This window comes from Sceloporus undulatus, chromosome 3, assembly GCF_019175285.1.
Source record: "Sceloporus undulatus isolate JIND9_A2432 ecotype Alabama chromosome 3, SceUnd_v1.1, whole genome shotgun sequence".
Taxonomy (NCBI): Eukaryota; Metazoa; Chordata; class Lepidosauria; order Squamata; family Phrynosomatidae; genus Sceloporus; species Sceloporus undulatus.
Genome location: NC_056524.1, coordinates 274027937 through 274040476, shown reverse-complemented (window position 1 = coordinate 274040476; position 12540 = coordinate 274027937). Strand labels below are relative to the sequence as shown.

Sequence of the window (12540 nt, the reverse complement as noted above, 5' to 3'; positions counted from 1 at the left end):
CTGAGCCTTTTGCCAATTGGGAGCCATTCTGTTTCTCCTTCTTCTGTCCTGACAGTGGCCTCCTGTCCTGAGTAAAGATTCCTCATCAGGACTATCAGATTTATCAGATTTATATGAGTCAGTTAAAATAAACCGACCAGTCCCAGGAACAATCAGTTTAAACGCGCCCTTATTATATCAGGAAGCTTCAATGTGCCTCTGCTCCAGGGAAGAACAAAATTTGCTGGAATGTAACCTTCACTTACTAGCTTTGCAGTCTGCTGCGGAATTCCCGATGAGTCATGGCAAATATTGTTATGCTGAAACTTATTGCACCTTAAGGGGAAAACCCAACAAAGCCGCGTTAGATTCCTTCTCCAACAGATCCCAACAACTGCATCTCAGTCAAGGTGAGACAAAGGACTTCATCACCTGAACCTCATATTTGCCGCAATCGTGCAAATCAATGACAACGCAAACATAGCCATTTGAGAACAGTTACAATCGCACATCTAAGCAATTGTGTGACTCCAGATTCGCACTTCACCCAGACTCTCTGCCCTATGCCCTACCTTTCATTTCATTTTAATTTTTTACATTTTTAAATGCAATCCTGCAGTTCTGGTAATGCAATTTAAGTTTTTAAAAGAAATTAGTTGAACATGAGTCAACAGTGCGATGCAGCAGCTAAAAAGGCCAATGTGATTCTAGGCTGTATCAATAAAGGTATAGTGTCTAGATCAAGAGAAGTAATAGTGCCACTGTATTCTGTATTCTCACCTGGAATATTGTGTCCAGTTCTGGGCACCACAATTCAACAAGGACATTGAGAAACTGGACCCATGTGTCCAAAGGCGGGAGACCAAAATGGTGAAGGGTCTGGAAACCACGTAGGCCTATGAGGAACGACTTAGGGAACTGGGAATGATTAGCCTGGAGAAGAGAAGGTTAAAAGGTGATATGATAGCCTTGTTTAAATATTTAAAGGGATGCCATATTGAGGAAGGAGCAAGCTTGTTTTCTGCTGCTCCAGAGACTAGGACCCAATGGAACCATGGATGCAAGCTCCAGGAAAAGAGATTCCTGCTCAAGATTAGGAGGAACTTCCTGAGAGTAAGGGCTGTTCGACAGTGGAACACATTGCTCCCTCAGAGTGTAGTGGAGTCTCCTTCCTTGGAGGTCTTTAAGCAGAGGCTGGATGGCCATCTGTCAATGGGGATGCTTTGATTGAGAGTTCCTGCATGGCAGAATAGGCTTGGACTGGGTGGCCCTTTTTTGGGGTCTCTTCCAACTCTACGATTCTATGAAGTACCAACAAAAAAGGGGAATCAGGCTGCTGGGGAGAGGAGACAGGGGAGAGAAAGAGACTGTGACAACAAATGCCTGCTAATCTTGCAACTGTCGCAGTAGCATTTCATACTTGAGGAGTCCTGGGACTGCCATGCAATGGAGTGCTATTGATGGGTTTTTCCTGTCAATAAAAAAGGACACTTTACCCACACTCAGCAGACACAGCAGCAATGGGTCAGTGGCGACATTGTGTGATAAGCATTGCCAAAGGAGCTATTTTGTTACTATAATCATGATTTAAAAGCCATGCGTAGTAATCTCTTTGCACAAGGGCTCCTCTGCCCAGAGGCCCAGAGAGGAGTGCCAGGCTGAGAAGGCTACATAGGAGTGTGATTACTGTGAAACAGAACGCAGGAGTCGTTCTAGGGCCATGGACGTTTTTCATCCACATTACCTGTCTATTTGAGCACTAAGATGTATTTATTTATTTATTTTTGACACACATAAGGAAGATCAAGGAAGAAAGTGCCAAGGCAGACCTACTGTTGAGCCTAAAGATAACAAAAATTAGAATTAGACAATAAAGAAATAGTAAAAGGATTCCCATACTTGGGATCAAAGACTGATAGAAATGGAGGCTGCAGCCAGGAAATCAGGAGAAACTCAAGAATGGGGAAGGAGGCTATGAAAGAACTAGAAAAGGTCCTAAAATGCAGAGATATATAACTGAGCACTAAAGCTGGAATAATACTATGTATTTATTTATTTCCAGGATTTATAGCCCGCCTTTCTCCACAATGGGGTTCAAGCCATTGTTTTCCCTGTTACCATGGATGGATGTGAGAGCTGGACAGTGAAGAAAAAAGATAGGAAGAAAATCCACTCATTTGGGATGAGAGTGCTGAGGATCCCATGGATGGACAAGAAGACAAACTAATGGGTCCTGGAGCAGATCAAACCAGAACTATCCCTGGAAGAAGCCAAGATGGCAACACTTAGGGTAGCTGCTCTGAGAGCCTTTAGGGCTGAAGGGTGGGGTATAAATACCACAAACAAACAAACAAACAAACAATAGGTTGTCGTACTTTGGACAGATCATGAGAAGGCAGGAATCACTGGAAAAAAACAATAATGCTGAGAAAGGTAGAAGGATGTAGAAAGAGAGGAAGGCCGCATGCAAGATGGATGGACTCTATTAAAGACAAAACAAATATGAGTTTGCAGGAGTTGGGCAGAGCAGAAGAGGACAAGGAGTCTTGGAGAGGTCTCATCCACAGGGTCTTCATGGGTCGAGATCGATGCGAAGGCAGTTAACAACAAAGACCTCTTAACAAATCTTGCCAAGAAACCCCCATGATCGGTTCACCTTAGGGTTGCCATATGTCAGAAATGACTTGAAGGCATACAACGCACACACAAGACATCACTGTGTTGGCCCTGGGGCCACAGGTGGCCTCTAAGGTGATTTAACAGTTCTGCTAGATTTTGTCCTTATGGATGACAAGGAACTGAAACGCTTTCGCACATTTTCCTCTCCTGTGTCTTTGAAAGCCAGAGCCCTAACCAGACGATTGTCCCCTTATTGGGCTGTAAGCCAGGCTGTTCTGAAATGCTCTGTATTAAAAGGATGTTGTAGGACAAATGCATGAGGATTACCCTGTCTATTGAAAATTATTGCCTCTAGCCATTAAAATTACAGGGAACAGACGATTAAAAAGGGGTCTGACTAAGGGCAATATACCCTAGATCTATATTTATACAATCAGTAATAATCTCCAGTGTTGTAACCCAATCTGAGAATTTAATTTTATGTAAACTACTCATATCTTTTATGTAACCTTTCTATTTCATATGGTTTTAAATTCTATGTAACCTTTCTAATGTATATGGTTTCAAGTTATAGCATGTCTCACCGGGTTTACTGACTGTAAATAAAGATTGGTTGATTGAGTTCTTGACCTACTTAGATCCGGGTGGACCACTGATTATCTAGCCCAAAATGAGTAAACTACCTCTCTTGTAAAGATTCCCCTTGTAACCTGTTTAAAGTATGAAGCATCTTCCCTGTGGGAAATTTACCTATATATATAAAATATCCCCCAAAAGGTGGGTGCACTAGATTGCTCTTCCACAGCTACAATTCTCACCATTTCCATATTTGTTCTATATTTCTATTTTGGGCCCTCCACGTGACGCCTGTAGTACGGTTCCAGGTGCAAAAGCTGCCCACCTTGTTTTATGAGCAGAGGCAGCCAAGGAAGACCCATCTTCCGCTATGTTACACATTACTAGGGTTGCCAGATGAAGAGACGGTTCCTTTCCCTTTAATGCTTGTATAAAAGAGAGATGTCCACCAGGTGATAAGCCACCCCCAGTTGAAATCCCCTCTTCTGCACAGGTGTTAAAAGCACAGGAGCCCTCTCCTTTCTTTCCCTTGGCAACCCTACACACATCAAGAAAAGGAAACCAAAGAGGGTCCATTCTGCACTTCCTGGGATGCCTAGTCCCACCTTCAGACACATCCCCCAGAACTACCTGCCCTTCCACGAGGGCATCACCTCAACCGGAGTCACCGGTGGACGAAGAACGTGTTTCTCTAGGCGTGAAAGACATCCAGCATGGATTCCTCAGCCGCCCCCAGACCAGGCGAGAAGCTTGCTGGTTGGTGCCAACTCAACTGGACAAGCCACTGCTGGCTGGTGAGTCAACCTGCTTTTCCCATGGCTCTGCTCTAGTTGGGAATAACAACAGGATGGTTATCATTTAGAGCCGTGGTTCTCAACCTTTGATTCTCCAGATGTTTTGGACTTCAGTTCCTAGATTCCCTCATCATTGGCCATGCTGGCCAAGGCTTCTGGGAGTTGAAGTCCAAAACAGCTGGCAGATCAAAGGTTGGGGACTCCTGGTTTAGAGAAATACCTTCATAAGGGTATCCTGACGAATCCTCCAGCCGATTCTCCAGAGGCTTCCAATGAAAGGGAAGGGGACAGGTCCAGGGGGGAACCGCCGGCGGGCCCAAAGAAGCTTTGTGAACTGGACAACCAGAAGACAGATGGCCACAGCCACCAGGAATCCACTAGTCCCCATCATCCCTAGACTGCTTTCTCTCCCTCAATTCTGAGAATGTTCCTCGAAGATGTCTTGGGTCAATAATTCCTTTTTGGGGACGGCTTCTTGGTTCTTCTCAAATCTCCATCCCGTCCCGCTTAGGCTTGTCTTATATCCTGCTGCATCGTATAGAAGAGATGCTCGCTGGAGATACGCTGTAATTAGGCTGGCCAAACAAGCCAGCCTTTTGGCATCCTTTCAGGCTCATTTGCAAGCGAGGAATGCGGCCTTCATCATAGGATCTGCTTCGACACGTGCCAGGTCCCATTGGCAGATGCGCAGATGCAGCAAGGAAGGCTATAATTACCAATGGAGCAGGTGAGCCAGGGGAAAAGGTTGCGTGTGGTTGGTTATTTAAGCTGCTCTTTCGAGGTTTTTGTACAGCCTCGAGGGGAAGGGCAAGTCTATAACCATGCGTTTTCCTTTTTGCAATTTCCTTCTTTCTTGGTTTTAGCATTAGCATTCTAATATGCAAACAAAAACAAAGTCCTATATCTTTGAATCCATTGGAGTTGTTGCACTTTCATTTCTTTGCTTTGCTGCAGCCCCACACTTCTGACGGGGTATTTATAGGCAGCAGTGGAAATGCACATTTTCCACCTTGCATCAGACCAGAATACAGTTTTGGTCTGGTTTCCAGCCGCTTTTGAGTCATGCTTCATCTAAACGTTGCCTTCAAAGTGGCTGGAAACTGCTTTATTTTGCCCATGTATTTCGCTCCTTAGTCACACTTGTGACATATGTGTGTGTGTGTCCTGTATGAGAGAAATGGATTTGAATCAAACATAAGATTTAATAAAAGAGTTAGAAACACATGAATAGAATAGAAATTGTGTTAAGACTATATAAATGTATGCTATAATTAAATTACATATATATAATATGGAACCACATATATATATATATATATGTATAATATTATAATCAATATATCTATTCTAATAAGATTGAGTAAAGGTCAGCTGAGGCCTTTAACTGAAAGGGAATTTTATAAAAATATATAGGTTAGTAAGAGTTTTTAGATAAACTTTTTATAACACTGTTATTTATTAAATATATTGTTTTACAAGAATAAAGGGGGGGTTATGTTGTTGATAATAAGATACGCTTATAAAATATGCTGGACTTAGTTATTTTAAATAGTATTTTTTGTCTCTATTAAGATTATCAAAATGGCTAAGTGTTCTGTATATATATATATATATATATATATAATGAAATAGACTTGCATTGCAAATATAACAGTTAAATTAGACAAAGAAGCTTCAAAGGAAAAACTTTTGTCTGCACCTGTAAATCTAGGACAATGTGACAAGGGAGAAATAAATCAAGAGATACGGGAGTTTTATTCTCACTAATTGACAAGAATACTTTTTTTTATAAAAGGGTGACTTAAAGTCCACAAAAATGTCTAACTGACCCTTCGTAATAAATGGGGGGCGATGAATATTAGAACACACCTATGAATCTATAATGGCTAATTTAAATGGTCATGAGACGTATGATGAGATATGTTATGGGTGGAGTTTTTACATACTTGGAAAGGTGGTCTTAAAATTGATCACATGTCTAGATCTAGCCAATTAAAAATGAGATAGAAATATTGTAACAGAAAATGTCTTATAAATACTGTGTAAAACCTCAGACGGTGTAAAGCCTACTTGCCTGAGACACCCCTTCTTGCAAGATTGTAATGAATAAATTGGAAATTGCTGCTTCACTTGTTTTGTCCTGATTCATTTGATTTGGTACTTTGGTACTTAGAAAAATCTGTATCTCACACTGTATGCCTTCAAGTTATTTCCAACGTATGACGACCTTAAGGCATTTTTTTTCTGGGCAGGTTTTTTCAGAGGGAGCTTGCCTTTGCTGTCCTCTGAGGCTGAGAGTGTGTGACTTGCCCAAGGATTCAAACCCTGGTCCCCCAGTGTCCTAGTCCAATGCTCAAACTGCCACACCACACTGGCTCTCACAATTGTGACACTATTGTCAAAACTGCAACCTTTGCCCCCATACCGACTTTCCTGGGCACTCGGGCCTGGAGAGGTTACTTGTAGCTCTTCCACACTAGAGAAATAAAGCAGTTTGACACCACTTTAGCCATCATTATGGCTGCATCCTGTGGAATCCTGGGATTTGTAGTTTTTTGAGGTATTTAGCCTGGTCTGTAGGGAGCTCTGGTGCCTCATCCAACTACAAATCCCAAGATCTTGTAGGATAGATATATGGCAGTTAAAGTGGTGCCAAACTGCTTTATTTCTGCATTGTGGATTCACCCTGAGCTAAGTGTCCTTAAACATATGTAACTTAACTGTACAAAGTAATCAACGCACATTTTTTGGACCCACTCCTTTAATCCCAATTTTCTACTAAAGAAATAAGACTCCAGGTGGCTAACAAATTTCTTAATAACAAAATCCCTCAGTACCAAACTCATTGGTTAAACGCAAATTAGCCAGTGAAGCCACTGGTTTTATTGATTGGGTGAAGCGCATCTCTTTATCTGGCCTTCAGTACCTTCAGTGAAAAACACTTGAGGGATTCACATTTGTCAACTCCCAGATCCAGGCGTATCGACCTGATCTGCGCCGCTCAGATTAATTTGCACAAATGGCTTTAATGATTCATTGCCTTCCACATTTCCCTAATGTTCTAAACATTTCCCAATGAAAACAAGTGTTTCAAAACTATCATGTTAACTTGAATGTATTTAAATACATAGGTTTGAATAAATAAGCATTTAAAAATGTATTTCAATATCCCTTTCCCATGCATTTATTTTTCAAGGATTGCAAATTAATGCAGACTAGAATGGACATGTATTGAAAACAGATTCGTTTGTTGGACTGAAACTCCATCCTCTGTCTTTGCACTTGTGCAAATTTGCTTTTTATATGTTCAAGGGGGGGAAGGTAATACACACACACACACAGAGTCACTACCGAAAAGATACCAAGTTCAGACATCCAGGCTTCTATAGTGAAAATTCAGAAAACCTTTATTGAGAAACTATAGATCTAGTCCTATGACTTTCCTGGCCAGAACTGAACAGTGAGCATTAATGTTGCCTGCTTAAACTGTGTACAATTTCAAATTCATGCAAGGCTCAATTCTTATTCGTTCCAGTTTATATAAACACATTTATATAATCTCATTTCCATGCCACCCCTTTGTAGTTCTTACAGCTAGATTCTCCAACAGAAAGCACCTTGAACATCTTGAGTCAAGCTCACCTCCCTTCCGATCGTCATGTCTTTGCAATGCTGTCTTTTATTGTATAATGCATTACACCAAAGCCATATTATGGCAGGCAAGGAGCACATGCAACTCCACACACACACACACACACACACAGGTCCTTGTGGTAATTGTTTTGGTAGAAACAGCTGGCATGTTTTTTTTCTTGGGTGCCTTCATGTCCTTTCCAATTTATGGCAACCCTAATTACATGGACTAGTAATTGGTTGACTGGCTGAACCCAAAGGGGACTCAACAATGGCTCCTTTTCTTCATCCTGGAGAGAAGTGACCAGTGGGGTGTCCAGTGGGGATCTGTCCTGGGCCCAGGGCTATTCAACATCTTTATCAATGACCTGGATGACAGAATTGGGAGCATACTTGTCAAATTTGCAGATGACACCAAATTAGGAAGAGTAGCTAATATGGAAAGGCTGCATCCACATTGCAAAAATAGAATCACAGGATCATAGAATTGGAAGAGACCCCAAGAAGGGCCATCCAGTCCAACCCCATTCTGCCATGCAGGAACTCTCAGTCAACCCATACCCAACTGATGGCCATCCAGCCTCTGATTAAAGACCTCCAAGGAAGGAGACTCCACCACAATCTCCGAGGAAGGAGTGTGTTCCACTGTTGAACAGCTCTTACTCTCAGGAAGTTCCTCCTAAGGTTGAGGTGGAATCTCTTTTCCTGGAGCTTGCATCCATTGCTCCGGGTCCTAGTCTATGGAGCAGCAGGAAACAAGCTTGCTCCCTCCTCAATAGGACATCCCTTCGAGTATTTAAACAGGGCTCATATCACATCACCTCTTAACCTTCTCTTTTCCAGGCTAAACATCCCCAGCTCCCTCAGTTGTTCCTCAAAGGGCTTCATGGTTTCCAGACCCTTCACCATTTTAGTCGCCCTTCTTTGGACCCGCTCCAGTTTCTCAATATCCTTTTTGAATTGTGGTGCCTAGAACTGGACACAATATTCCAGGTGGGGCCTGACCAAAGCAGAATAGAGTGGCAATATTACTTCCCTTGATCTAGACACTATACTTTTATTGATGCAGCATAAAAGCGCATTGGCTTTGTTAGCTGCTGCATCGCACTGTTGACTCATGTTCAACTTGTGGTCTACTTGGACTCCTAGATCCCTTTCACACATATAAATCTCTCCTTCAGCCAGGTGAACCCCATAATCCTATATCTGTGCATTTCATTTTTCCACCCTAAGTGAAATACCTTACATTTCTCCTGTTGAATTTCATTGTTAGCTTTGGCCCAGCTTTCTAGTCTATTCAGGTCATTTTGAATTTTGATCCTGTCTTCTGCAGTATTAGCTATTTGGTGTCATCTGCAAATTTGATAAGTATGCTCCCAATTCTGTCATCCAAGTCATTGATAAAGATGTTGAATAGCCCTGGGCCCAGGACAGAATAATCCAGTTTGGCACTACTTTAACTGCCCTGGTTCAATGCTCGGGAATTTGGGGAATTGTAGTTTTGTAAAACATTTCATCTTCTCTGCCTAAGAGCTCGGAATCCCATAGCATTGTGGCATGGCAGTTAAAGTGGTGCCAAAGTGGATTATTTCTGCAGGGCAGATGGAGCCAAGGAGTCTTCTTTTCTTGCTCTTTAAATACTTTAAACAGTTGATTTGTGCAAAAGCTTTCGCAGAATGCAGATGGCTTCATCAGATGCATGTAATGTCATCCTGTGCTGATGTATATATAGAAACAGATGTATAGATCGAGATAAACACACAGATGAAGGAAGAGAAGCCATGAAGTCACAGGTGATGAAATGCAAGAAATATAGAGAGCAATAAATAGATGAATAGTCAAATGAATGCAAAACAATTACTGTGACCAGTCACTGAGCAGATGAACATCCTGAATCTATAGATCAATTAACTCGTTTAGTTGTTATCTCAATGGCTGAAGGGCAGCTGTAAGGAAAGAGTGGCTGCAGTGCCTTATTTCTGCCATCTGGGTGCAAGCATACATTGGCCGTCTGGACCGGTTTAATTGCCATGACACTTTTTGTGTGATAAAATCATCCTGATCCACACAGCAAGTGATCGGACTCAACTGCTTGGTAAATATGAATTCAACCATTTCTGGATTTTCTTTTTGGCGTTGCTTTTTCCTGAAGCCATCTGTCTCTCCTCTTGGAGCGGAGTATGACCAACCCATGGCCCAAACCCTGGTTCTGGTGTGCACAGACCAGATAATATCTGGACCATTCAACACCAAACCAGGGATATAACACCCTTATAATGAATTAAAATAACTCACCCTTTGCTTTGGATCTTTGGGTGCTTGAACCCGGACGATCCAGAGCAGTGCAGACAGGGCTTGAGAACAGTCACACAAGAAAGATGTCACATAATGCAACTGAAATTTCTCATTACCATTTTCTGATTTGTCCATTCCTGTTGTTTATTCATATGCACACAGACTGGCTTGCTTGTCCTATGAAAGATGCAGAAAGATGTATCTGGGAGGTGAATGGAATATTTCGCATTGGAAGATGACCAGGAAAGGCATGGTTTGATGTTGTGGCTGACACTTACCTTTTGATGTCTCATAGCCGACAACCAACATGCATTTGGCCAAGCAGCATGAGAGTGTGGTGGTCAATATGGTAAAGCTTAGCAATGATGAAGCTGGGAAAGAATGCAGCTTTTGCTTGAATCTACAGGGAAAGGCTGAGCGTTCAACCCCTTACTCCTCCACTGATGAGTTAAGTGAGCGCAAACTACTTGATCACTTTTAATTCAGTTTGCAACAACTGAAGTACATTAAGGATGAAGTAGAAATGGAGAGAGAACCTGAGACATATTGAAAGCAGGTGAAAAATGGGACAACAGAAGACTAACTGGCCCCTATTAGATTATCACAGATGATAAAATCCATGTCACTCTTATGCTGGCCAGAATGACCAGTTCCAGGGACATATATCCACATGTGGCTCAACTGCCCCAAAATTAATCTCTTTTGGCATGAAGCGCTCAATCAGATTGCTTTAATTACCAAAACAAAACAAAACCTGCTTCTGCCCAGCTCTTTTGTTATTTTCAGTTTGCACTAAGGACAATAAATTTTTAAGACACAGAATGCTGATTACCTTTCTCCTGAAGGCAGCTCAACTTGAAGTGGCCAAATCTTGGAAGACAGGACTTGTGTCCCTAGATAATTGGTGGAAAAGAGTCTGGGACCAATGGCAAATGGAGAGGTTGGGGCAGTACAGATGGGTGGCTCCATGCCGCCCACTTTTGCTCCACATCTGTGCTGCAGCATCCGCACACTGCAGCACAGACGCGCCGCCAAAAACAAGCTGCCTAGAGCGGCTTCTTTTTTGCAGTATCACAAACAGGAAGGGCACAAACACCATGACACCACTTCCTGCCAGCCATGTCCAAACACTGCACGGCGGCAGCAGCATCAAGGTAGCTCCCGTGTGGACTGGAGGCCACCATAATGGCAGCGTCCATATGGACTAGGGTTCCGGAGCGTGCGGTTGCTGTGCACTCTAGAACCCTAGAATCAGCGGCACCATGCTGTTTCCCACCCGTCCATTAGATAAAATGAAATGTAACTTAATATAATAAAACCAAGAATCCTTCTATGAAAAATGACTTCCTTTTATTGATTATGTTAATACAAATTTTAGAATTGTCCAACCTCCAACTTGCCAGTGGTCACTATGGTCCGATCTTTTTCAAACAACTTGAACTGTATAGGGCTACATATATATGTGATGTATTTGAAAGTTTATTTTATAATTGTAAGATTTTGTAAGATTTTACTGTTCTATTCTTTGTATACTTTTTAAAATAAATTTTTAATTTAAAAAAGGCAGGTGAAAAATGGGGCATCAGAAGATTATCTGGGACGTTCCCTACCAAACTGGGATGGCTGAACATTATGCTGATATTATTATGGGATGGGCAGAAATGGGGATAGAATTGGCATTGAGGTAGAATATTAGAATCATCGGGTTGGACGAGACCCCAAGGGCCGTTCAGTCCAATTCCCTTTTGCCATGCAGGAACTCACAATCAAAGCATACCTGACAAATGGCCATCCAGCCTCTGTTTAAAAGCAGCCGAAGAAGGACTCCACCATCGTCTCCAAGTTCCTAGAGAAAACACTTCACTAGGCATTTGTAGGTCTATCTATGAATCTATGACCAAGCTCTGGCAGATGTTGACCATAGAGTTGTGCTGGAGAACCCAGATGTTCCTAGAGAAAAGACTGCTCTAGGTATTTGTAGGTCCTCCAGCATGGTTCTATGATCAGCATCTGGCAGATGTTGACCATAGAGTTGCACTGGAGGACCTGGAGATTCCTAGAGAGGTGTTCTTTTAGGTAAAAAGAATAGTGGGTTTTTTATTTGTGGTTTTCCCACATTCACGGGGGTCCTTCACCCTTAACCCCAGCGAATGCGGAGGGAGCACTGTAGTAGCAATAAAGGAATTAGTAATGCAACAAGGCACATGATCAGCTACAATTCTGGAGATGCTGCAGTTAAGAATTAGTTGTGATGCTTCACAACAGGTTGCATCACAAATTAATTTTTAAAAAATAACTTCCCAATCTTCCTGAATATTTGAAAGGCTGCCATAGAGAAACAGGGGCTTCTTCTGGCCCAGTTGAACAAAACTAAGGCCTGTTACAGACTGCCAAAATAAAGCTGCTTCGGGTCTCTTTGGAGGTATGCTGTTTAAATTATGCATGCACCCTAAGAATCCGGAAGCTGCGCCAAAGCTGCACTCCAGTGCTTAGGAATGGAGTGTGGCTTGGCGCGACCTCCGGACTCTTAGGACCCATGCATCATTTAAGTAGCATACCTCCAAAGAGACCCGAAGCAGCTTTATTTTGGCAGTCTGTAACAGGCCTAAATCTGAATCCAAGGCACTGACCCAGAATCCTGGCC

The 12540-nt window shown here is 42.3% G+C and overlaps 1 protein-coding gene across 1 annotated transcript in view; it reads right to left on the bottom strand.

Annotated features, from left to right (window-relative positions):
* LOC121926912 (cytochrome P450 2J6-like) overlaps nt 1–4356 on the bottom strand; it is a 41209-nt gene extending 36853 nt beyond the window's left edge. The window contains exon 1 of the mRNA XM_042460295.1: nt 4189–4356. Within this exon, the coding sequence (XP_042316229.1) occupies nt 4189–4356 (168 nt within the window). The remainder of the gene's footprint in view (nt 1–4188) is intronic.
* Nucleotides 4357–12540: the final 8184 nt, after the last annotated feature.